This window comes from Anopheles gambiae, chromosome 3 (assembly GCF_943734735.2).
Source record: "Anopheles gambiae chromosome 3, idAnoGambNW_F1_1, whole genome shotgun sequence".
NCBI classification, from domain to species: domain Eukaryota; kingdom Metazoa; phylum Arthropoda; class Insecta; order Diptera; family Culicidae; genus Anopheles; species Anopheles gambiae.
Genome location: NC_064602.1, coordinates 59,649,550 through 59,670,034, shown reverse-complemented (window position 1 = coordinate 59,670,034; position 20,485 = coordinate 59,649,550). Strand labels below are relative to the sequence as shown.

Sequence of the window (20,485 nt, the reverse complement as noted above, 5' to 3'; positions counted from 1 at the left end):
TGGTGGAACATTCGTCAACTCGTACGACTTAACAACATGCCCGTCATGGGTTCAAGCCCCGAAAAGACCGTGCCCCCATACGTAGGACTGACTGACTACTCTGCTATGGTTACAATAAATCACTGAAAGCCAAGCCACTTCACTAGTAGTGGGTATAGACAGACCTTGACCGACAACGGTTGTGCCAAAGAAAAAAAAGAACTAGTGACGGTAACGTAACGTACTGACAAAAATGACAAAAGTTGTTGCTAGAAACCAGTAAAATGATGGCTCCGCCCTCTTTTGAGTATTTCATTTATAGGTGTTACTGAGTGTTACTGAATTTAGGACACATTCACCTTAACGTTACATCACAATTATGTTCAATGTCAGACTAGTTCGTAAAAATCAACGAATTCTGGATATGTAAGGCGCTCCATTTTCGAGTTATTTAACTGACACCCTATAACAGAAAATTTTAGCTAACAGAAGTCGGTTATTTTAAGCAGATTCTTCGAAAGGCTGATAATAATTTATCCGATACGCAGGGATTAGTTCTATACTGCGTAAGATTTAATACGATTAATTTAATACGAGATTAATTTAATAAATAATAGTAAGATATTGTTATTCGTGTGCAGCGTCCTGAATGTCTTTGATCAAAACAAATATTATACACATAAAAGGGCCTTGTCAGTTTTAGGAAGGTTTAGATTTTATTATACACACTAATTCAACCATATTTTATGTTTACATAACATATCATTCATATATGTACACTTGGCACGTCGGTCGGTTCCGAGCGATGTGCGCTTTCAAAATGTTTAAAACAAACATATCAACTTCATTGGAGTCGAGATCAAGGAATGGTTCACTTCGAGCAAGCAAACTTCATCTTAGCAGACGATGGTCACGGTAATAATCCTTAAAAATACATTTTCTAGTCCTGACAAGGACTGTTTTACGAAATGGCCAGGGCAATCCGCCTCGTGCCCTTTGATGATCCAACTCAGCTTACTTCTTCGCAGCAGTGGCCTTCTTAGGTGCCGCGGCCTTCTTGGCAGGTGCGGCGGCCTTCTTCGGTTTGGGAGTCTTTGGCTTGGGCGCTCCCGTCTTCTTCGAGGGCTTGGTCGCCTTCTGCTTCGGTGCTGCTGTCGCTGCCTTCTTCACGACCTTCTTCGCTCCCCCAGCTTTGGCGGCGGCTGGCTTCGGCTTCTTGGCTGCAGTCGCTGCTTTCGGCTTCTTGGCAGCGGCTCCTCCCTCGGCCTTCTTCGCTACCTTCTTCTTTTTCTCACCAGCCGCCTTCTTCGTCGCTGGATTCTTCTTTTTGTCTCCAGCAGCGGCCGACTTTTTCTTCTGCACTGCGGCCTTCTTCTTCTTCTCCACCACTGGCTTCTTCGCCTCGGCCGACAGTTTGAACGATCCGGACGCTCCTACTCCCTTCGTCTGCACCAGCTTGCCACCCGTCACGCCCGTCTTCAGCGCCTTCTTGATGAATGGTCCGAGCTTGGCCACGTCGACCTTGTAGTTGGCTGCCATGTACTTCTTGATGGCCTGCAGGGACGAGCCGTTGCGCTCCTTCAGCGCCTTCAGGGCGGCCACAATCATCGCGTTTACCGGAGGATGCGTCGCGGGCTTCTTCGGCTTCTTCGGTCCTGCGGCGGCTTTGGCCTTCTTCGGGGTCTTGGCCACGGCGGCTGGGGCTGCTGCTGCTGCGGGGACTGCCATCGCTGTATCTGCCATTGCTGCTCTTTCGATGCTTGCTTTGCTTTGTTTTCGATTGAACGAGTTTGTTTGGGTCTGCGCTTTCACACACACTGTAATGACGTTTCTGTAGGTAACACCAACACTGCTCGGCATCAGGTCCATCGAATTGTGGAACCCGACGGGAAACTACCACTCGTGTAACGTTCACTGTCATGGCGTCGCTCTATGACAATTTTTAAATTACCTTTTGCTATTTCCTCTCCTGTTGCGTTATTTCACTACCGTGTCTCTTAATGTTTATTGCAATTCCAAAGCCCAAGATGTTCAGCTTTCTGAAAATGTATAACATGCCGCTATTGGCAATTTCTAAAGCACTCGAAAATGGAGACTAACTCTGAAAAAGTTAACTTTTCAATTGATGGTCTCGATGAAATTGCAAATATGATGGGTTTACCACACTTTTAGGTGGTCAAACTATGCTGAATCTAGTAGCAGAACATCTAATCTATCGATTTGAGTACAGTTTCCCGAGGATCGACTCGATTTGTTGCCATAAACAGGGCCTACAAATCGCTGCTGCCGATCCTCGAATCGCCCAGTCCGGGCCAGCTCTACGCCGGTGGCGAACAAGTTAAATTCTTGTAAATGATCTCATTTTTGTCGAAAATATTACAATTTGGTGTCTACAAACTGCCAGAACTCTGATTTCCCAAATAAAAAAATCGTCAAATCGAGTAAAAACCAACATTTCACGATTTTTCACTCCAACATCGCTTCACCGAAGGGCCTCTATGGTTGCGTCGTAGGAAGAATGTAATGTTCTTGGAAGGAGGAAGGCAGTCAAAACTATTGCGTCGTTAGAAATACATAAATCACTTCATACCTTCTTATTTGCTAAACATGATAATGCGATATATTACTATTCTTATGCTTATTTTGGATCAAATTATAATGCTTTCCATTTGCGCTTCTATTTATAAACTTCGGATTGCAAGGGAAATCAAACAGCTGGAAGTGGCGACCTAGCGAGGTGTAAGATATGCCATTACCCATTTACTAAGAATACATTAGGCTTGAAATTATTTATTTGTATTTAGTATGACAATTTAAAATCATTTTCAAGTCAAATAGCGCTATATTGGTTACAAATTCACTTATAATTGCATAGGTTTACGCAATGCATGATCAGCTCCATGGCATTTGATAGAAACTAGGTCATCTGCTGGCCAGCATTGGTGATGATTGATCTTCAAAAGAAAAATGAAAAAATATTTAAGAGATTACAAAACCTTACTAAAGAAATGAATTCATGCAGTTCCATAAATGTTTAGCAAACTAAAAAAGTTATCAATTGCAGCGAAAGATCAAACGCATTTAAGGAGCTGCATATATGGGTCCATTCGATAGGAATAAAAAAAATAAAAAAAAATTCCAATGCTTGAGTTTACATGGGAAAATGAATGTATTAGGAAAACAATATTTTAAAGAAATTAACAATTTCATGCATTCATAAAAATTGCTCCATACATTTCCTGACCAAGACAAATTTCGTCTTAGGTTGGTGTCTTATTGTAGGCCGTACCATACATGAATCCGCTACATTCTTCCTACGACGCAACCATAGAGGCCCTTCGGTGAAGCGATGTTGTAGTGAAAAATCGTGAAATGTTGGTTTTTACTCGATTTGACGATTTTTTTATTTGGGAAATCAGAGTTCTGGCAGTTTGTAGACCCCAAATTGTAGTATTTTCGACAAAAATGAGATCATTTACAAGAATTTAACTTGTTCGCCACCGGCGTAGAGCTGGCCCGGACTGGGCGATTCGAGGATCGGCAGCAGCGATTTGTAGGCCCTGTTTATGGCAACAAATCGAGTCGATCCTCGGGAAACTGTACTCAAATCGATAGATTAGATGTTCTGCTACTAGATTCAGCATAGTTTGACCACCTAAAAGTGTGGTAAACCCATCATATTTGCAATTTCATCGAGACCATCAATTGAAAAGTTAACTTTTTCAGAGTTAGTCTCCATTTTCGAGTGCTTTAGAAATTGCCAATAGCGGCATGTTATACATTTTCAGAAAGCTGAACATCTTGGGCTTTGGAATTGCAATAAACATTAAGAGACACGGTAGTGAAATAACGCAACAGGAGAGGAAATAGCAAAAGGTAATTTAAAAATTGTCATAGAGCGACGCCATGACAGTGAACGTTACACGAGTGGTAGTTTCCCGTCGGGTTCCACAATTCGAGGGACCTGATGCCGAGCAGTGTTGGTGTTACCTACAGAAACGTCATTACAGTGTGTGTGAAAGCGCAGACCCAAACAAACTCGTTCAATCGAAAACAAAGCAAAGCAAGCATCGAAAGAGCAGCAATGGCAGATACAGCGATGGCAGTCCCCGCAGCAGCAGCAGCCCCAGCCGCCGTGGCCAAGACCCCGAAGAAGGCCAAAGCCGCCGCAGGACCGAAGAAGCCGAAGAAGCCCGCGACGCATCCTCCGGTAAACGCGATGATTGTGGCCGCCCTGAAGGCGCTGAAGGAGCGCAACGGCTCGTCCCTGCAGGCCATCAAGAAGTACATGGCAGCCAACTACAAGGTCGACGTGGCCAAGCTCGGACCATTCATCAAGAAGGCGCTGAAGACGGGCGTGACGGGTGGCAAGCTGGTGCAGACGAAGGGAGTAGGAGCGTCCGGATCGTTCAAACTGTCGGCCGAGGCGAAGAAGCCAGTGGTGGAGAAGAAGAAGAAGGCCGCAGTGCAGAAGAAAAAGTCGGCCGCTGCTGGAGACAAAAAGAAGAAGCCAGCGACGAAGAAGGCGGCTGGTGAGAAAAAGAAGAAGGTAGCGAAGAAGGCCGAGGGAGGAGCCGCTGCCAAGAAGCCGAAAGCAGCGACTGCAGCCAAGAAGCCGAAGCCAGCCGCCGCCAAAGCTGGGGGAGCGAAGAAGGTCGTGAAGAAGGCAGCGACAGCAGCACCGAAGCAGAAGGCGACCAAGCCCTCGAAGAAGACGGGAGCGCCCAAGCCAAAGACTCCCAAACCGAAGAAGGCCGCCGCACCTGCCAAGAAGGCCGCGGCACCTAAGAAGGCCACTGCTGCGAAGAAGTAAGCTGAGTTGGATCATCAAAGGGCACGAGGCGGATTGCCCTGGCCATTTCGTAAAACAGTCCTTGTCAGGACTAGAAAATGTATTTTTAAGGATTATTACCGTGACCATCGTCTGCTAAGATGAAGTTTGCTTGCTCGAAGTGAACCATTCCTTGATCTCGACTCCAATGAAGTTGATATGTTTGTTTTAAACATTTTGAAAGCGCACATCGCTCGGAACCGACCGACGTGCCAAGTGTACATAATTGGATATTTTAAGCAAAAAGTAAGCGTTATTGTATACCGTACGGTTATACGAGTTAAAATATATAAGTTTTGACATTATCCTAAAAGGGATTTTTATTACTTATCCTAACATAAGAAAATATCACATACAGAATCTACAAGCTTCAAACAACGATTCAATGTTATAGGAATACACAATTATTTTCTCGATCTTTGTTGATGGATCTCGATTCAATCTCGGATGGATTCTGCCGACGTGTAAATGCCGCTTCACTTTCCCAAATCAAAACAAAACACTGCAAGATGACATGACGGCTGATGTCAGAGCATCTAGGGTTGTTGTACGAAATGGTTATCACTCTTCAACCATTTACATCGTCACTTTAAGTCCGCGGACAGCTTTTATACAGGCATAACACGATATTATTATCACTTCTATTCATCGCTAAACGTTTGATATTACTGTAAACCAATCCCCCTGAAATATGGAATGTGTTCGATCGCTGTGGGGTTACGCCTCTCGTTGTTTTTCCTGTCAAGAAGTTTCGTCTGCACAGGTAGGTGGCATTTCCTAGGATAGAATGTAGCTTTCATTTGCTCCAATCGCCGTTGCATTCTGCTTACTTATTTCTCTATTTCTATCCCCAAAGGGTAATGAGCCTAGCGAACGAACTCATCTTCTTGCCGACCCGGTCAGCAACAGTCCAGCAGTGCGTCGAGACAATGAAACCTTTACGCAGGAGTACCCCAACTCTGTGCCCAAGAAAGATGAACAGTCTGCACTGGCGAAAATATTACAAGAAACGTCTGAGTAAGATACGATGCCGCGTGATGCTTTGCTGGGATTACCTTCTGCATTATTTTGGTCTGTTTTTGTAGAAATATCATAGACGTTGCTGCAATGGATACGCAAAAGCTGGAAGCTAGCGAATATAATGATCGCATAAAGCTATACTCGCAGCGGCTACAGCAGCAGTGGAGCAACGTGAACCATCCGAATCAAGCAGAAAGCTCGAGTCTGCTTAAGGATATACCGAATCCTGAACCAGTGTTGGCTTCGGTGCCGATAGCTGCGGACGATCTGGCTATGGTAAGCTCTATTAATGCGATGTCCGTTCGTGCTGCTATTTGTTAAGATGAACTGATTTCGTTTGCAGATTAAAACGATGGTGCAAAAGGCAAATGTTGCAGTTACGGAGATAAAAGTTGACCACACTGAGAACCTAGTCGTGCCGTTCCGGATTCCATAATATTATGCCGTGAAGCGTAACTTGTAAAATATTGTTCGCAAATGCGCTGTGTTGGTTTTGTTTCTGCTCCGTTGTAAAGTGTTTACATATAATATCTCATTTGATGATGAACAGTCGCCGATTGCAATACAAGTATGTACGTATAGGCATATATAGAAAATGTTTTGTTTTTTACTCTGCAGATTCTTAGACCTGCACCTAACAATCGGCTGAAGCATATTTTTTAATCAAACTTCGTCTAACTGATGCATAGGAAAGCGTGTAAAATAAGAACAAAAACACTATACACATATACACAGGAGATAAGCGTACACCGGGGACGAGCTTGATATACTTGAAGCTTTGAATGAAAATATAATGAATAAAAAAGGCTGAGGAATTTGCTCTCATACTCTGTAATTGTTTCCTTTTTTGCCTGTTACATGGTATTAGATCCCGCCGTTAAAGTACAAGTCGGCTAGAATTAATTAACGACTGATGTACGTTGATTTTGGTTCCTTTGAGTCATATCAGTATTTTTACTATCATTTCATTTCATAAACCATTTTTTATGCGAGTGACCTGAGCGGTAAATAAAGCAAAAACTTGAACATGACTGTTACACACGATTTCTATGACGCAGCTGGCAACCCTGCATCAATGCCCCTCCTTTCGTCGACGGCTTTGGTCTAATTTGACATAAGCGCTTGTATTGGAAGGAAAATTTCTGTGGCTTGCACGACCAGGAAAAGCGAACGAAACAAATTCATGCAATCTGTGTTAATCAAACATTATTCTTTACTGTAACTTCGTATGTGAGGTGGAAAAATCATAGGGACTTTGTGAACAGCAGAAAAGCTATCCGAGCAACGTTGAATCGAACGATTTTTGCATTGCATAGTGGGAGAAAGATGATGCATGTGTTGGTGTGAGACGTACTCGACATCCAAGCCCTTCAAAAGAGTGTTAGTGAGTGTTGTTTGGGAACAGCTATAGAGTATTTGGTGTTTTGGTTGAAAACTTGGAAAACAAATTAAACAGTGTTCGTACTATTAGCACAATAAAGCCATGGCAGATAAAGGACTGTTGAAGCGTATTTCGCTATCTTCAAAGAGCCGGGGTAGTTTCCCTTCCGGTAGTGCCCCTACCGGTTCGTCGGCTGTCCCCGGCACTGCCGGTGTCGGTCCTGGATGTAGCAAACTGCCTCCGGTGAAACCGTCACCAGTAGCCAGTATTCCATCTCCCGGTTCCCCGGATCACTCAGTGCTGTTTCCACACATCAAAACATCGGACAACTTAAAGGTTTTGCCGAAATATACTGCAGGTAAATGTGCATCACGCGTACAAAGCTCGTTTGAAAGTTAAGTCGCATTTTTCCCTCCTTCCTAATCAGCGCTGGCAAATACGACGGAAGAGTTGATACCGGCAGAAGATTTGGACACAATTCAGCTAGAACTGGAACTGCTACTGTCGACGGTCGCACTGCGATCCCGGGTGCTGAAGGCAGAGCTGGAAACGATTGACAAAGCTGACGAACGCCGGGAACGCAAAGGAAAGCATTTGGAGCGAGCCCCTTCTTCTCCCGGCAAGCGGAAACGCTTGGAGGAGAAGCAAAAGCTGCGCGAAAGTGCCGGAAAGCTAATTGGGCATCAAATCAAAATGTCCAAAATGAAACACTCATCTTCGCTTGTCCCACCTTCCCCGGCGCCGTCGCAAAATACGGATGATAGTATGGATGCGGTTCCATTTTTGCCACAAAATCATCATTTGCAACATTTGAGCAGCGATAGTACGAAACCGATCGTGCCCAAAAACGATACTCCCAACAAATTTTGGCTCTCAGTCGAGCCGTACTGTATGCCGATCTCTCACGAAGATCTGAAACTGTTGGACGATCTGTTGGAAGAGTATTCGGGCCCACTGATTCCTCCGATACCTGAGCTGGGACCGCACTACAGCACTCAGTGGGCGGCGGATGACATAAAAGAGGAACAGGATGGTGTTGCAAACTCAGCTAGCTCCAAATCCAAATCAAAGCCCCTAACCAATGGCGACGTTAGTAAAAAAGAAAAGTTAATGTAAGTTGTATTTGTTGTAGCCTGCTTGCTAGAGCTTAACAAGTTGCAGCCAGACCCCTGTTCCTTGTTATCAGATTCCCTGTTCATATGGTTTTAATTACAAAACGATAATTCGATGGATTTTTTTTAGGGGTGAGGGTATCACTGGCCCTCTGACACAAAGACTGGTGTCGGCGCTGATGGAGGAGAACCTGAATCCCGACTGTAGCAGCAACGAGAACAGCAATAGTAGCTCCGATGTTACCCATAGCAATAATGCTCGCAGTGCCGTGGCATTGCTGAAAAATGGTATCAGTATCGAGCGGAGGCTTCGCAAGGAGCTAATCGAGCAGGGCATCCTTGACGCGGACGATATGCCGAAAAGTCAGCAGGACGATGAAATCCTATCAGAAATCAACCGCGTTCGCACAGAGCTGGCGGTAATAGCCGAGTACAATTCGAACGAAATACGTAAACTACAATCGATGGCAAAGGATGAAATGAAACGCATCGAAGTCAAGCGTAAGCTGGACCGAGTAGATCAGGAGGTAAGGGAGGTTTTTTCAACCGGGCTACTTTGTTTCTCAGTAACAAAAATCTATACTGAACCCATTTCAGATAATGGACACATATCAGAAGGTGATTGCGGCTCGACTTAAGCGTCGTCCACTGACCAAACAAGAACGAGATGAGGTGTATCGATTGACCGAGGAGCAAAAGCGTCTTTCGGATCAGTTGGAGCTAATGCCTGTCCATGGGCCGTTTGGAAGAGCTACCAACTAATATGCCGTTAAACTGCGATTTCGTGAGCAACAAAGATGTATTCGGTATGATCAATATAGAACACGTTTAAATGGTTATATTTAACATGGTGTTCCTACTTAATTTACTTTATTTTAATAACTATGTGGCACTGGTTTCATATTTCCATGAATGAGGTGTTTCCGTTATGTTAGTTATTTTTGTCATACGAAGTATCACTGTTGTTCCAATATCTCTGCTGTTCGGGTTTGTTTCTGAACAGAATGATATTATCTACCAGCAACAATGCCTTTAATTTTGTACTGTTACTAGGAAACAGAAAAAATAATTAAATTCAGGTTTTGTGATAATTAATTCAGCTATTTTCTTTCACACATTTACCCTCATTTTTGCCTGGAGTCATTTTTTCACAATTTTTGAGCTCATTTCATTAGTATAGCTTCAGATGGTGAAAGTAATAAAAGGACCATCATCCTATTTCTAAGGATTTTTTTTCAATTTGACAGGATCCTATCCTGTTTCTTTTTTTCTGCTAGCAACTCTTCATACACAGACAAGGCTAAATTAACTGTATTGGAAAATTTCAATGAGCGACTTTTCAGCGGATCCCATTGCTTTGTCATACGTTGAATTTCCTTGGTTAATGTTACGATGGTTGTGAGATGATCCATTTCTATATCAAAGTTGTCTAAATTTGAAACCAATTTCTGTTCAGATTCTTCATATTCGTCTTCGTAAACCGTTTCATTGAAGCACACTTGTTCTGTCTTGTGCTGACTGCTCTTGGCGGTAAGGGATTCATTCGCATCATTTTCTTTGCCATTGAAGTTTATTGTATGGGAAGAGGCTGGCTCTCCGTATAGAATACTCCGCAATCCGTGTCGTTTCTGGAACTTCTCGTACCATCCATTGCTAGCATTGAACCTGGCCGGGCGCGATGCTGTTGTGTCTGTCACGGTTCTAATACTATCAGATAATTTTTGGAAATCGTTTTTGCTTTGCTACAAATTACGTTGGTAGTTAGCGGAACATGTTTTTGCCTGCAGTCCTTTATCCATGAAACTAATTCTGCTTCCATCGTTATGATGGCTCTATTGCGAGGCGTTACTATACGCTTTGTTGTTTTGCTCACGGAAACTGCAGCCGTCGCTCTTATGTTTATTTCATCCTTTTTAATGTAGCGTACTGAAGACTCGTTGATTCCGTAGCACCAACCCACGGCAGCGTAGCTTTTACCTTGCTTAAGCATATCGAGAAGTTTAATTTTTTCAGCTATTGTAAACATTTTCCTTTGGCATTTGGGCTTCTCGCTAGCGCGATGGAGAGCCGTTGAAGATAACTTTTCGTTCAGCATAATACTACTCCAAACGAAAGTATTAACTGCACAGTTGAAGTATTTTATAGATGGAATTTGTATTCCACAATTTAAATCAGTGGATGATATTTTTGATTCATGTTTGTAATGATGGTATTGTTTACGTTTGTTTTTATGGGCGAAAACAACATCATGACTGCTTTGCTTGTTGTCAAACAGTATTAAAAAAAAGATGACATTTGGGATCAGTCAATACTGCCTCTTCATGAAGCGAGAATGATTGAGAAACCGCGTAAGCTGCATTCTCAATTTAATAGAAAACGTAAAATCAAGTTTTCACATTTTTCCCGTAGAATTCTTTAAAATTTGCGCATGTTTGTAGGATGTGGATGTTTGTGGATGTCATTACATGAATTGTATAGCTGGTGGTGTCATCTGTTGGTGGGCTACCCAGCCAGTGGAGCTTTCCTTGCTTTGAGAGCTTTTTCTCCAACCTTCTGCCCAAGTGCCACAAATCCACTAAACGACCACTAAACGGGTTCTAAACGACTCAAGCACTCTACCTAAACGGAATATAGAAAGACTTCGTTTAGCAGACGGCAAACGACTCATGCATTCTAAAAATAGCAAAAAAGCTGGTGGCGCTATCTGTTGGTGGGATACCCCAACCAGCTGAGCTTCAATCGCTTGGAGGAGAGGAGAGCTTTCTCATTTCCTCTGTACTGTTGTATGGTTTCGCATTGAAGTTATGCATCGCTAGAACTAGAACGGCGATACGATTGTTTAAATACTAAACTCCAACGGAAACCTCCAGCACTGTAGCAAGTGAGATTTGAGTAATGGTCGTTGGTGTTGATATTCACGTATCTGACCATACAACCGTTCATATAGATTTTTGCTAAGAAAGCTAGAAGGCTATGTAGGTTATGATTAGATGAAGTTAGGCAAAACACATTCCAAGAAAAAGACAGTCAATGACATATGACATATACAGGATTTCCCACATATACATATACAGGGATTTTTGCTTCGTTCCCATAATTTATTGGTATTTTCCGATGGGATATCAATACAATTGGACCAACAAATTCTGGGAAACGACCAAAAAATCGTGGGAACGCACCAAAAAATATATGGGAACCCATCAAAACTTAATGGGAACCAATCAATAAATCGTGGGAAACTCTGTAATGATGAGTTGTAATACGCCATCTATTGAGTAAACCAATGAAGCTATGGAGCTTTCGTTTTTTTCTATGGCTATTTGATTTTCCAGTCCTTTAACCTTAATCTGTGACTTGGGACGCTCGATAATCCACACTTCCACACTGAAACCCAGAGATGAAATAGTGTTCGTTCAAAAATAGTGAATTATGGTTAAAAAGATAAATATCTTTCTATTCTCTAAATTACAAGGTTGTAATGTAATAATTAACCCGATCAAGTGTAGATTACCAAGCGTGAACTGTATGCTGTATGTATGTATCAGGTCCTAAAATTATCTGCCGCGTCATAGAGTGCCGATCCGCCACAGTACCGTTTTATTCTAGTCGTGCAGCATTCGTTTTAGTCTATGATTCCTGCCATTGTATATTTAGTTATAGTTATGATTATCCTAATCACAATGCAATGACAATAAACCGTGGAATGGACTCAAACCGATCAGGAATATCACAATTCTGTTTTTTTTTTTTTTTTTTTTTTTGCAAAAATCACACCGAAATCAGCGTTTTTGAAAACACCTATAATATTTATCTAAGAATCATTGAGTACTGTGTTTTACAAGAGGTAAATAGCACTTTTGTTCGTTGTTTTATTTATGATTACAATCAGTTGAGTTAATGATGCTATTTCAAGCATGATCAGCTTTGTTTCAGAATGTCTGTTTGTGACTTCATGTCAAAGGCACTGATAATAACATTCACTACAACACTGATTACTGTAAACGCAATAAGAATATTATTTACGATATCAGTACGTTTCTGCTCTTCCACTTTGTTGATATCAAAAACAACTGCCAGAACGATGATGAGAAGGGCTTGGAATATCTGCCACAGGGGAAACAAATAATATACGTGAAATATTTGGTTCCTCAAAACTTGTGTGGGTGGACCTTCTCACCTGTAGCGAAATAGACACAATGATTAACACTAACAGCAAATGATAGAATTGATGCGTCTCGCCAACAGTGAGAATGTACTTCAGCTGTGATGCATTGGCAGTTAGCAATGCAAGATCGAGCATGCCCTGTGCAATCGATTTGCGCGTGGCATAGCTGTTTAAGTTCAGTCCCTTGATACCTTGGATCTGAAAGTAAATAAATAGGAAATGGATTGAAATGCGGCTAAGAGTGCCCAGCTGTAAAATCACTTACTATATCCTTTGCCGAAATGTCGGGGCTGTCTTCATTCCGCTCAACCTGTGACGCCTTACCCGATTGTTCGCCAAACTTCTGGTTTGCCATGATCACAACTAGCGTCTATTGCTGTAATTGTTCCATCAGCTACTGACGGCACGCATTCTCGTGAAATATTTCCAATAAACTTTTTCAATGCAATCTTATCGCAGCACGATAATGTCATACGTTTTCGTTGATGTTGTTTTGAAGAACAACTAGCAAACGTGATACCCAATCTGCGCGAGACGCACGCTGGCTGTGAAAAAGAGCTGCCTTACTATCTATTGCCTGCTGATAAGCGTTCCATAACCCAAACAAAGAGAAGACTCCAACTTAACCGCACAACTCTAGTTTAATTATACTTACAACGGTTCGTTTAAAAATTGGCATTGAATGCGTTTGCGAGCAAACGGTAGGGAGAGCAAAGCATGTGGCAAGGTTTAATGCGTTTTTGGTTCCATACTAGAGGGCTCGTTGGCATTAGAACGGGCGAAATGCGCATGCACCGGATTTTGCCCCACTGTGTCCGAACTGTCGACGAATGACGGCAGCCCTTGAACAAGCGTCAGGACTTTGGTGAGCTGTTGTTTTTGTAAAATTGTCCAGGAAGGATGGTCGTCCACTCGTCTGTGGTCTGTTGAGTTTGTTTAATGGATTTGAGGAGATATTTTATCCGTCGACGATTGTTTTTCTTTATCTGCATGCAAAAGTGTAGAAACGCATTCGGACGAAAGCGACATTCAAGCGTGTAAGTGGGTGGTGTAATTGGTGATTTCTGAAGTGATAACAGCAAAACGAAATCGTTCGACAGTTGCTCGCATATCTGGTAGCCTTATTGATTTGGTTCGAATCTCGTAAGTGATTGCTACAGTGTATCTTAATTTGTGCCGAGCATACATTTGGTAACACCATTTTTTGGAATTTAGAAGTGGTAAGTGTGTTTATACAACTTTTAGTATTGTATTTTTCCTTGTATGGTTGAAAATCTTTGAACGTATAAGAAATGTACATGAAAATGTTATACAACGGATGGTAACCATGTTTCTGCAATACATTAGTACGAAATGGTTACAAAACCATCGTTTTATAATTATTGCGTGGAGTCGAGAAGCTACATATGAATGGTAGTAATTATACATCGAATGTTCCTAGTTTAATATGCGTGCATATCCAATTGATATTACGATTTGGTAATATCAATATAGATGTGTTTGAAATCCTTAGCCTGTTGTTAGTAAAAGTCATTATAAATGTTTGAATTGCAAATTTGCAAACTACTACCAAACATTAATTGAAAATTCCATCTTTTTCCAATATTAAGGAATCTCAAGGAATCAAATTGTTTAAATATTAATTTGTTCCGCTAAAGTTTTACCCTCTCCGCACCACGTGCAAAAGGGAAATGAGAGCAAAAAAACTTTCTCATAAAGCATAAAACATTCGCATTGTTCTCTACAATATTAATTTGTTTATATTTCAGATGGGGTCCCTTTGTCTTTTTGCACTGTACAGTGGCAAACGGGACACATTCCATTGAGCCGATCGATCCAGTTTCACAAAGGTCGATTCGGTAGCATACTTTCATGGTTTCGCTTATTGCTGCGTCTTCACCTCTGCGTCTAGGACGAGAACGTGCACAATCGTGGTGAATACTTCATGTATATTTCAAATGCATCGTGATGCTTTGCCCTTTATTGGACCAAGGTAGAAGATAGAAGGTAGAAAAAGCTAGTGCTAATGCGCAAAAAAGGACTTTCCTTTGCTTCTCGCGTACTCTTGCACTGTTTCCATAGAACCATCCGAGTGGGTTGATGGTGATGATGATGATGATGATGCTCCTGTGGTGACGGTGGCGAACAAGAAGTTGCTGTATCATTTGCAAGGAATTGTCACAAGGATCGAAGCAATTTTAATATTCAATGTATCAACGGGTTTCGCGAGTCTTTGTTTTGTTTTTCAAATAGTTTTTGCTAGTTCGAGCAAAACTTTGCGTAACCAGACTTTTGATAGATATAAAAGTAAAACGTTTCAATGTACGCAAATGTATGTGTCCTCCGAAACTCCACAATTTTACTATTTAAATACATATTGTGTGAAATACAAACTAATTGTTTTTGTTCTATTCAATGGACCATTGAATAGGCCAGTGGTCTACAACCTGTGATCCGCGAACCACCCACGCCACTGTGGTACGTGGCGTTAACAGATGTGGTCCACGAAAGAATTTATTTCTGAAAATGATAAGCTTATTACTATACATATTGTGCAATTTTTTCCCACAATTAAGATTAAATTTTCAAAAGGTATATCTAGCATAAGATTTATACATATTTTTGATCAAAAACTTTGAACCAAGTCTACAAAATGTATGCTCTTAATGGATGTGAAGCAAAACAGGTTAGAGAGCACTGAAATAGGCGCACTTACCCCTAAAAAATTGAACGTGGCTCAAAGTTGACCCGCACCTTTTCGTCGTTTCGTAGCAAAGATCTAGGCGCGCGACATAAAATAAGACTATTGAAAGTATTCCTATACCTACTCCAATCACTATATTAGAAGAACATTAATTTAAAGTTCAACATTAAACAAACTGCGTTGTGACATTGTGTCCTCTGAATTGAGCACAATGCCCAGCTGTTGCGAATCGTACGTGCAACATTATTTGCGTTTCGTAAATTACTTTCCTCTAGTGCACTTTACGCGTTTCCGTCATCGGAATGCTTGTAGTGGATCATGTTTGACCGGAAAAGCAATACCGCTGTTACAAAGTATCCAGCAGGGATAGACGGCATCAATATTGTACACCAGCTCATACCAGACGAGCCAACGTTAAGCTGGATTTAGTTTTTATGTTTTAATGAAAATGTTTTCCGTGCAATTGCAGTTCAGTTACGGTGCAACAAAGATTGACCTGTCGCCCTGGTTTATTTTCCTACAGCTCAGTTGGGTTGGTTCTAGAAAACGCATCCTTAACAACACCACTGATGGGTGATTTTGTATAAATTCTTTTACGTATACTGCAATGCCACTACTAATCCAAAAGCTTCCATAGGGACATTGGCACATAAATATTGAACAATGATTGAGCTTCCCGAAAGCTAAACCAACAATGTGCTCAGTTGAAAAAGTTTTCACACAGCTATGAATCAGCGGTGATAGGAAATATTACTGTCAGTAAATTTTCATTAGCGCGCAAACTGGACCGCGTGAAATCTGTTCTAGTTTGCTAGCAAATGTGGCGGTCATAGAAGCAGCAACCGTACGTTTGCTGCACTTCCAATTTAAACTCTTGCCGACACGTTCGTGGAATACTTGAGCCGCGTACCAACTGGAATAATTCCACCACCTCCTATTATATTAACCAGGTGAATGCAGCACCTTCTAGCGTGCCAACTTCCCTTATACGATTGGCATCGGTCCAAGCTGCGGGGTTGTTGAAAGCTCGTTCCGCTGAAGGTTCTACGGGCAAACAGGTAAAGTGCTTACTGATTGTGTGTAACGTTCGGACGAGTGTAGTGTGGTTCGCTTAGCAGCAGCAGCAGCAGTAGCAGCATCCGTAGTAGTGGCAACAGACTTCACTGCAGGCATAAAATGTGGATGATATCGCAGAAAAAAGATCCCAAGGAGCAAGACATCAAGTGCACAGGGCCTGGCATGGTTCCATTTAGATTGGTCGAAATTCAAACTGCTTCGTGTTGCTCTCGGTATGGGTTTGCACCGTAGAAATCGCTTAAGGTTCGATTACTTCAATTTAGTATGCAACCTTTAACCGAGCGATGCATCGCAAATCGTCAGGTTTTAGGCTAAATTGAGAGTCAAGTGGTATTTGAACTGGCAATAAAAAAAAAAAAAAACACCAATACCCATTGATGCTACGGACTGCCCACAACCCACTAAACGACGTTGCTCACGCTTTCAGACTGGAGGATAGTTTAGAGGAGAATAATGTTCCTAATTTGGTCTTCCCATTCCGTTGGGTGACCAGTAAAAAAGATGTAAGGAGATATATTCCCGTTTAAACTCAACACGCCCAAGCGATAACGATACATTTGCAATGTAATGAAAACAAATCGAGTTTTAAACCGAAGCAAACCACATTGCACTCTAGCATATTACTAATAGACCCCCGACCATGGAGCGAATGCATTGCTTGAAACTCATTTTTGCTAGCAATTTTTTGTTATAATGATAGTAGAGTAGAGTTGAGTTGGTCGGGCTGTATGTTTTGTGGCCTAGAGCAGTGGCGAATCCACATCGGCGCCTTGGGTAAGTTGTCTGATCCAACAAGAAATAAATATATTCATGAAATACAAACATCTACCACGCGGTACCGCTGCCCTGGCTAACGCACCAACAACGGCAGCTGTACACAGTACGTGAACGAAACATTTCCTTCCCTTGGGGAGGTGTCCTTTCACGCAAACTAGAACTTGTGTCTTTCTTACGACATGTCCCAAATGTCTCCATTTCCGAACCATCCACGTTCGTCTCCTAGAGTGATTGTGATTCTGTTTTTTCCACAGTTTTTTTTTTGCATTTCTTACGAGCTTACGTTGTGTTGCGTAGTGTGTTGCGCTGTGAGCAGACGGCACAGGATTATGTTTGCAGCCGTGTGTTACGCTAGCGGCAGCGCACTCTTGCGGGATGAATAAATATAAAGCGAAATGAAAACAAAATTGTACAATATTGTACTTCTCATCTTCTCTCATCCCTCCCAAGATGACCTGGATCTGTTATGCGTCATCAGTTGAAACGATTCCTTCCAGCGGAGGTAAGCAACTTTTGTGTCCTACCATCCCCGTTTCCCTTTTTTGTGGCCTGTTGATATTTTGTAATAGGCCGCCTGTTATGCTGGTGCGGTTTTGTGCACAATGTTAAGACCGAATGAGAAATTTCAATGCATGACATAACAATTGCGTTCATTTCAAATAACTTTAAGAAACCCTTTACATATTTTGTTAATCGTTTGCAAATTATAGCCTTCAAATGATTGCACTGCGCGTTACATCAAATTAACGTAGGATGGAATGGATTGATTGAAACGGCTAGTCTCATTTGAAATAGAAAAGGTGTTACCTCCACTGACAAGATAAGGTTCGCCTGCAGTTTATTCTGATTCGAAGGTAATTTTGTTAGTCGGTTTCACTAGACCAGGGGTCTCCAAACTTTTCAGCTCCCGGGCCGCATTGCTTCAAAAACAACTATGTTGAGGGTCATTTGACGCTACCTTTAACTGATGAGTGAACGTTTAAATCTCGTTTTTATAATAAAATACCAACGATACTTGTACAGTTTCGTGTTACTAAAGCTTGATTTTTGTCTAAGAAAAGTAAAAAATACATTTTAATTTTAAAAATTCATAATAATGTAATATTTATATTAACTCTGGCAAAGTCATCGTGGGCCGCATTATAAGCTCTTGAGGGCCGCATGCGGCCCGCGGGCCGTAGTTTGGAGACCCCTGCACTAGACGATTGATCAAAAGTATTGATGAAAAAAGCAACACCTATCAAGCTATTGAAAATCCTAGTCGTTAAGCTAACACGATCGTGTAGATCGTAGAGTAAAAGAATTAAAAGAAGTAGGACAATCCTTAAAAAGGGGGTTGTTGCTAGAAGCAAAGATACAGACAGTAAGTCGCGCAACTCAACAAAATGAGTTTAAATCTATAATGAGTTTAAATTTCAAATGGTTTGAGCTAGACATACAGGGTTTTCCGAGTTTCAAGTTTCGAATGTAAACGTTGTTATACACCGCGTGCAAGATGTTATTCCACATTAATCTGATATTTCATTTGCATCATCGTAATTTATAATTTCTTCTGCATGATTTTCAACAAATCTCACGCTGGATTGAGTTTGGCAGCTCTTGGTGTAAAAGCTGAAATTTCATTATGAATCAAATACAACATTTGACAGTTGTCGAAAAATATCTTGGAGATGGTGAATAATTATGTGCACGTGATTTGGAAAACCCTGTAATATCCTCATCTAATCTACATCAATCAGTCACATATAGCCAAGTTCATAAATGGCTTTGTTATCCACGTTGATGGGGCGTTTGTTGTCATGCGCCTATAGCTTAGCTCAGCAAACCAAGGGTAATCGTACAAGAACGTGATCTCTCCCCAGTCGGTGTAGTGCAGCCTCGAAGAAGATCCCATCACCTGGAGGCGTTAGCATGGAGGGGAAAAAAACTAATTAATTGAAAGCCCGTGACAGATGAAATCCTTGGTCCACGCTTCGACATAGGATGCCATTCGGTGTGGCCACCTCACGTAGTGTCCAAAATAGTTGCTCAATTGTTCTGCGTTTAATCTATTACAGCATCATCTAAAATATTTGTCTAGTTAGTTGGGCCAAAAGCAGTGCAGAAAGTATCCCGATTCGCAAGTAAATTTGTGGTTCCCAATTTGTAAATAACTATTGGTGATTTGCACGAAATGAGTTTCAGGACATCCTCCATCCATACACAAAGGAACCCTACAAAATGAGCATATGAAATTTGAATGGCACAAAAAAGAGAGAGAAAAGACGATCATTTGATTCTGAAAGTAGCTCCTAAGGACATCATGAATTGGAATGGGAATCTCTTGCTAGTGAACTCATTTTTTACGTACAAAGATGTGATCATTGCCTGTTTTTCGTAAACTTGTACTGTGTCCTGAACAAGATATGTAATGCTTCGAATGCCAACATCTCCATTACACAATGTCGTAGTAATGTTTAGTTTAGAGATGATTTAATACTAGCCACTAGTGATCATACAAAACAGAAAGAAGCTGCAAGAGGTGCCAGCTGGTTTGTTTGGTTTTGGAAATAGAATCAATTGAAAAATTCATGCAGTACAAAACTTAGTATAGAATTCTTAACGATTTGAGATATGCGACCAACAAAAGTGGTAATAAAACGCAGCACCACTACCGAACAACATATTATCTTGTGACGTGCGAGGTACATCGGATTCTAGAACAAAGTTCCACTGCACTTTAAACTCAACATTGAGTTGGATTTGAAGCCAGAGTGGCTAAGATATTGTAATAGCGTGCGTACAACAGCTGAGACAGGGTACCACTCGCCTGTGGTAATTCAGTTGTAATTTGGATATTACATTAAGATTATGAAAAACAAAAGTTGGCATTATCAGTGGTGTTAGGAAGTTTACTAAACCATCGATTAACATAATCCATAGATCGTTTGTTTAGATCTCGATATGACGAAGAGTCCGCACTATATAGCGTATACACACAGCTCATAAGATACACACAACACAACCAAGCATAGGATGTGATATCAGATGATGAGTAACTAAAAAGGAAGCAAAACATACCATAAATAAAGGCAAAAGCTACCTTACACCACGCATTCTTGCCCAATGCGCTTTCCAAGTGTTGGAAGAATCTTAAGAATTCGTGGCATTTTCAGCTTTTGGGCACGACTGCGACTGAAATGAAAACAAATGCCATGGATTAGTTTACTGTTATTGCTCTTGTTCGCCGCAGTGATTGTCCTGAATTTTCCACCTTCTTGCGTTTACCTGTTTTTCGCTCCTTTGTGCTGCTTTCATTTTTCGTACCATTGGTGTGTCCGTATGCTGCTGTCTAATCTTAAGCCACAACGGCACGAAAAGTTACTGCACATCACAAACAAGAATATTGCAGCAGTTCTTTTGTTTTGTGTGTTTTTCGCCTCTGCTTCCGTTGGGCAAT

The 20,485-nt window shown here is 41.5% G+C and overlaps 6 protein-coding genes and 1 long non-coding RNA gene across 12 annotated transcripts in view; 4 read left to right on the top strand and 3 right to left on the bottom strand.

Moving 5' to 3' along the window:
* Positions 1–669: 669 nt before the first annotated feature.
* LOC1272577 (histone H1) lies at positions 670–2,497 on the bottom strand. The gene has a single exon (XM_311486.6). The coding sequence runs from the start codon at positions 1,846–1,848 to the stop codon at positions 994–996; it is 855 nt and encodes a 284-aa protein (XP_311486.5). The 5' UTR covers positions 1,849–2,497; the 3' UTR covers positions 670–993.
* A 1,447-nt stretch (positions 2,498–3,944) lies between these two features.
* Positions 3,945–5,123, top strand: LOC133394039 (histone H1-like). The gene has a single exon (XM_061662404.1). The coding sequence runs from the start codon at positions 3,947–3,949 to the stop codon at positions 4,790–4,792; it is 846 nt and encodes a 281-aa protein (XP_061518388.1). The 5' UTR covers positions 3,945–3,946; the 3' UTR covers positions 4,793–5,123.
* Positions 5,124–5,311: 188 nt separating this feature from the next.
* LOC1272579 (uncharacterized) lies at positions 5,312–6,657 on the top strand. Its single transcript, XM_311488.4, has 4 exons — positions 5,312–5,573; positions 5,667–5,827; positions 5,896–6,106; positions 6,174–6,657. The coding sequence occupies exons 1-4, from the start codon at positions 5,502–5,504 to the stop codon at positions 6,264–6,266; spliced, it is 537 nt and encodes a 178-aa protein (XP_311488.2). The 5' UTR covers positions 5,312–5,501; the 3' UTR covers positions 6,267–6,657.
* Positions 6,658–6,909: 252 nt separating this feature from the next.
* LOC1272580 (transcriptional adapter 3) lies at positions 6,910–9,169 on the top strand. The gene is made up of 4 exons (XM_311489.5): positions 6,910–7,569; positions 7,639–8,323; positions 8,454–8,850; positions 8,921–9,169. Exons 1-4 carry the CDS (start codon positions 7,314–7,316, stop codon positions 9,083–9,085), a joined length of 1,503 nt encoding a protein of 500 aa, XP_311489.4. The 5' UTR covers positions 6,910–7,313; the 3' UTR covers positions 9,086–9,169.
* Positions 9,160–10,644, bottom strand: LOC133394048 (uncharacterized). Its single transcript, XR_009766582.1, has 2 exons — positions 9,446–10,644; positions 9,160–9,366 (listed from the first exon to the last, which is right to left on the bottom strand). It is a non-coding gene; the product is annotated as an uncharacterized LOC133394048 (long non-coding RNA).
* Positions 10,645–12,156: 1,512 nt separating this feature from the next.
* Positions 12,157–13,005, bottom strand: LOC1272581 (ninjurin-2). The gene is made up of 3 exons (XM_311490.3): positions 12,754–13,005; positions 12,501–12,686; positions 12,157–12,427 (listed from the first exon to the last, which is right to left on the bottom strand). Exons 1-3 carry the CDS (start codon positions 12,841–12,843, stop codon positions 12,242–12,244), a joined length of 462 nt encoding a protein of 153 aa, XP_311490.2. The 5' UTR covers positions 12,844–13,005; the 3' UTR covers positions 12,157–12,241.
* A 220-nt stretch (positions 13,006–13,225) lies between these two features.
* The window catches only part of LOC1272584 (protein Fe65 homolog), a 37,380-nt gene continuing 30,120 nt past the window's right edge, over positions 13,226–20,485 (top strand). For 2 of the 6 annotated variants that reach the window (XM_061662376.1, XM_061662370.1), the window contains exon 1: positions 13,226–13,708. The gene's annotated coding sequence lies outside the window, so the exon portion shown is untranslated. Of the gene's footprint in view, positions 13,709–17,496; positions 17,549–20,485 lie in introns of all 6 variants that reach the window. The other 4 variants (XM_061662375.1, XM_061662382.1, XM_061662384.1 and 1 more) reach the window with 4 other exon arrangements.

Coding starts and splice junctions, on each gene's coding strand:
- LOC1272580 (XM_311489.5), top strand. CDS start 7,314: ATGGCAGATAAAGGACTGTTGAAGCGTATTTCGCTATCTTCAAAGAGC. Junction 8,324..8,453: donor AGTAAAAAAGAAAAGTTAAT/GTAAGTTGTATT, acceptor GATTTTTTTTAG/GGGTGAGGGTATCACTGGCC. Junction 8,851..8,920: donor TGGACCGAGTAGATCAGGAG/GTAAGGGAGGTT, acceptor AACCCATTTCAG/ATAATGGACACATATCAGAA.
- LOC1272581 (XM_311490.3), bottom strand. CDS start 12,843: ATGGCAAACCAGAAGTTTGGCGAACAATCGGGTAAGGCGTCACAGGTT. Junction 12,687..12,753: donor ACATTTCGGCAAAGGATATA/GTAAGTGATTTT, acceptor ATTTACTTTCAG/ATCCAAGGTATCAAGGGACT. Junction 12,428..12,500: donor TTGTGTCTATTTCGCTACAG/GTGAGAAGGTCC, acceptor CCCCTGTGGCAG/ATATTCCAAGCCCTTCTCAT.
- LOC133394039 (XM_061662404.1), top strand. CDS start 3,947: ATGCCGAGCAGTGTTGGTGTTACCTACAGAAACGTCATTACAGTGTGT.
- LOC1272577 (XM_311486.6), bottom strand. CDS start 1,848: ATGGACCTGATGCCGAGCAGTGTTGGTGTTACCTACAGAAACGTCATT.
- LOC1272579 (XM_311488.4), top strand. CDS start 5,502: ATGGAATGTGTTCGATCGCTGTGGGGTTACGCCTCTCGTTGTTTTTCC. Junction 5,574..5,666: donor AAGAAGTTTCGTCTGCACAG/GTAGGTGGCATT, acceptor CTATCCCCAAAG/GGTAATGAGCCTAGCGAACG. Junction 5,828..5,895: donor ATATTACAAGAAACGTCTGA/GTAAGATACGAT, acceptor CTGTTTTTGTAG/AAATATCATAGACGTTGCTG.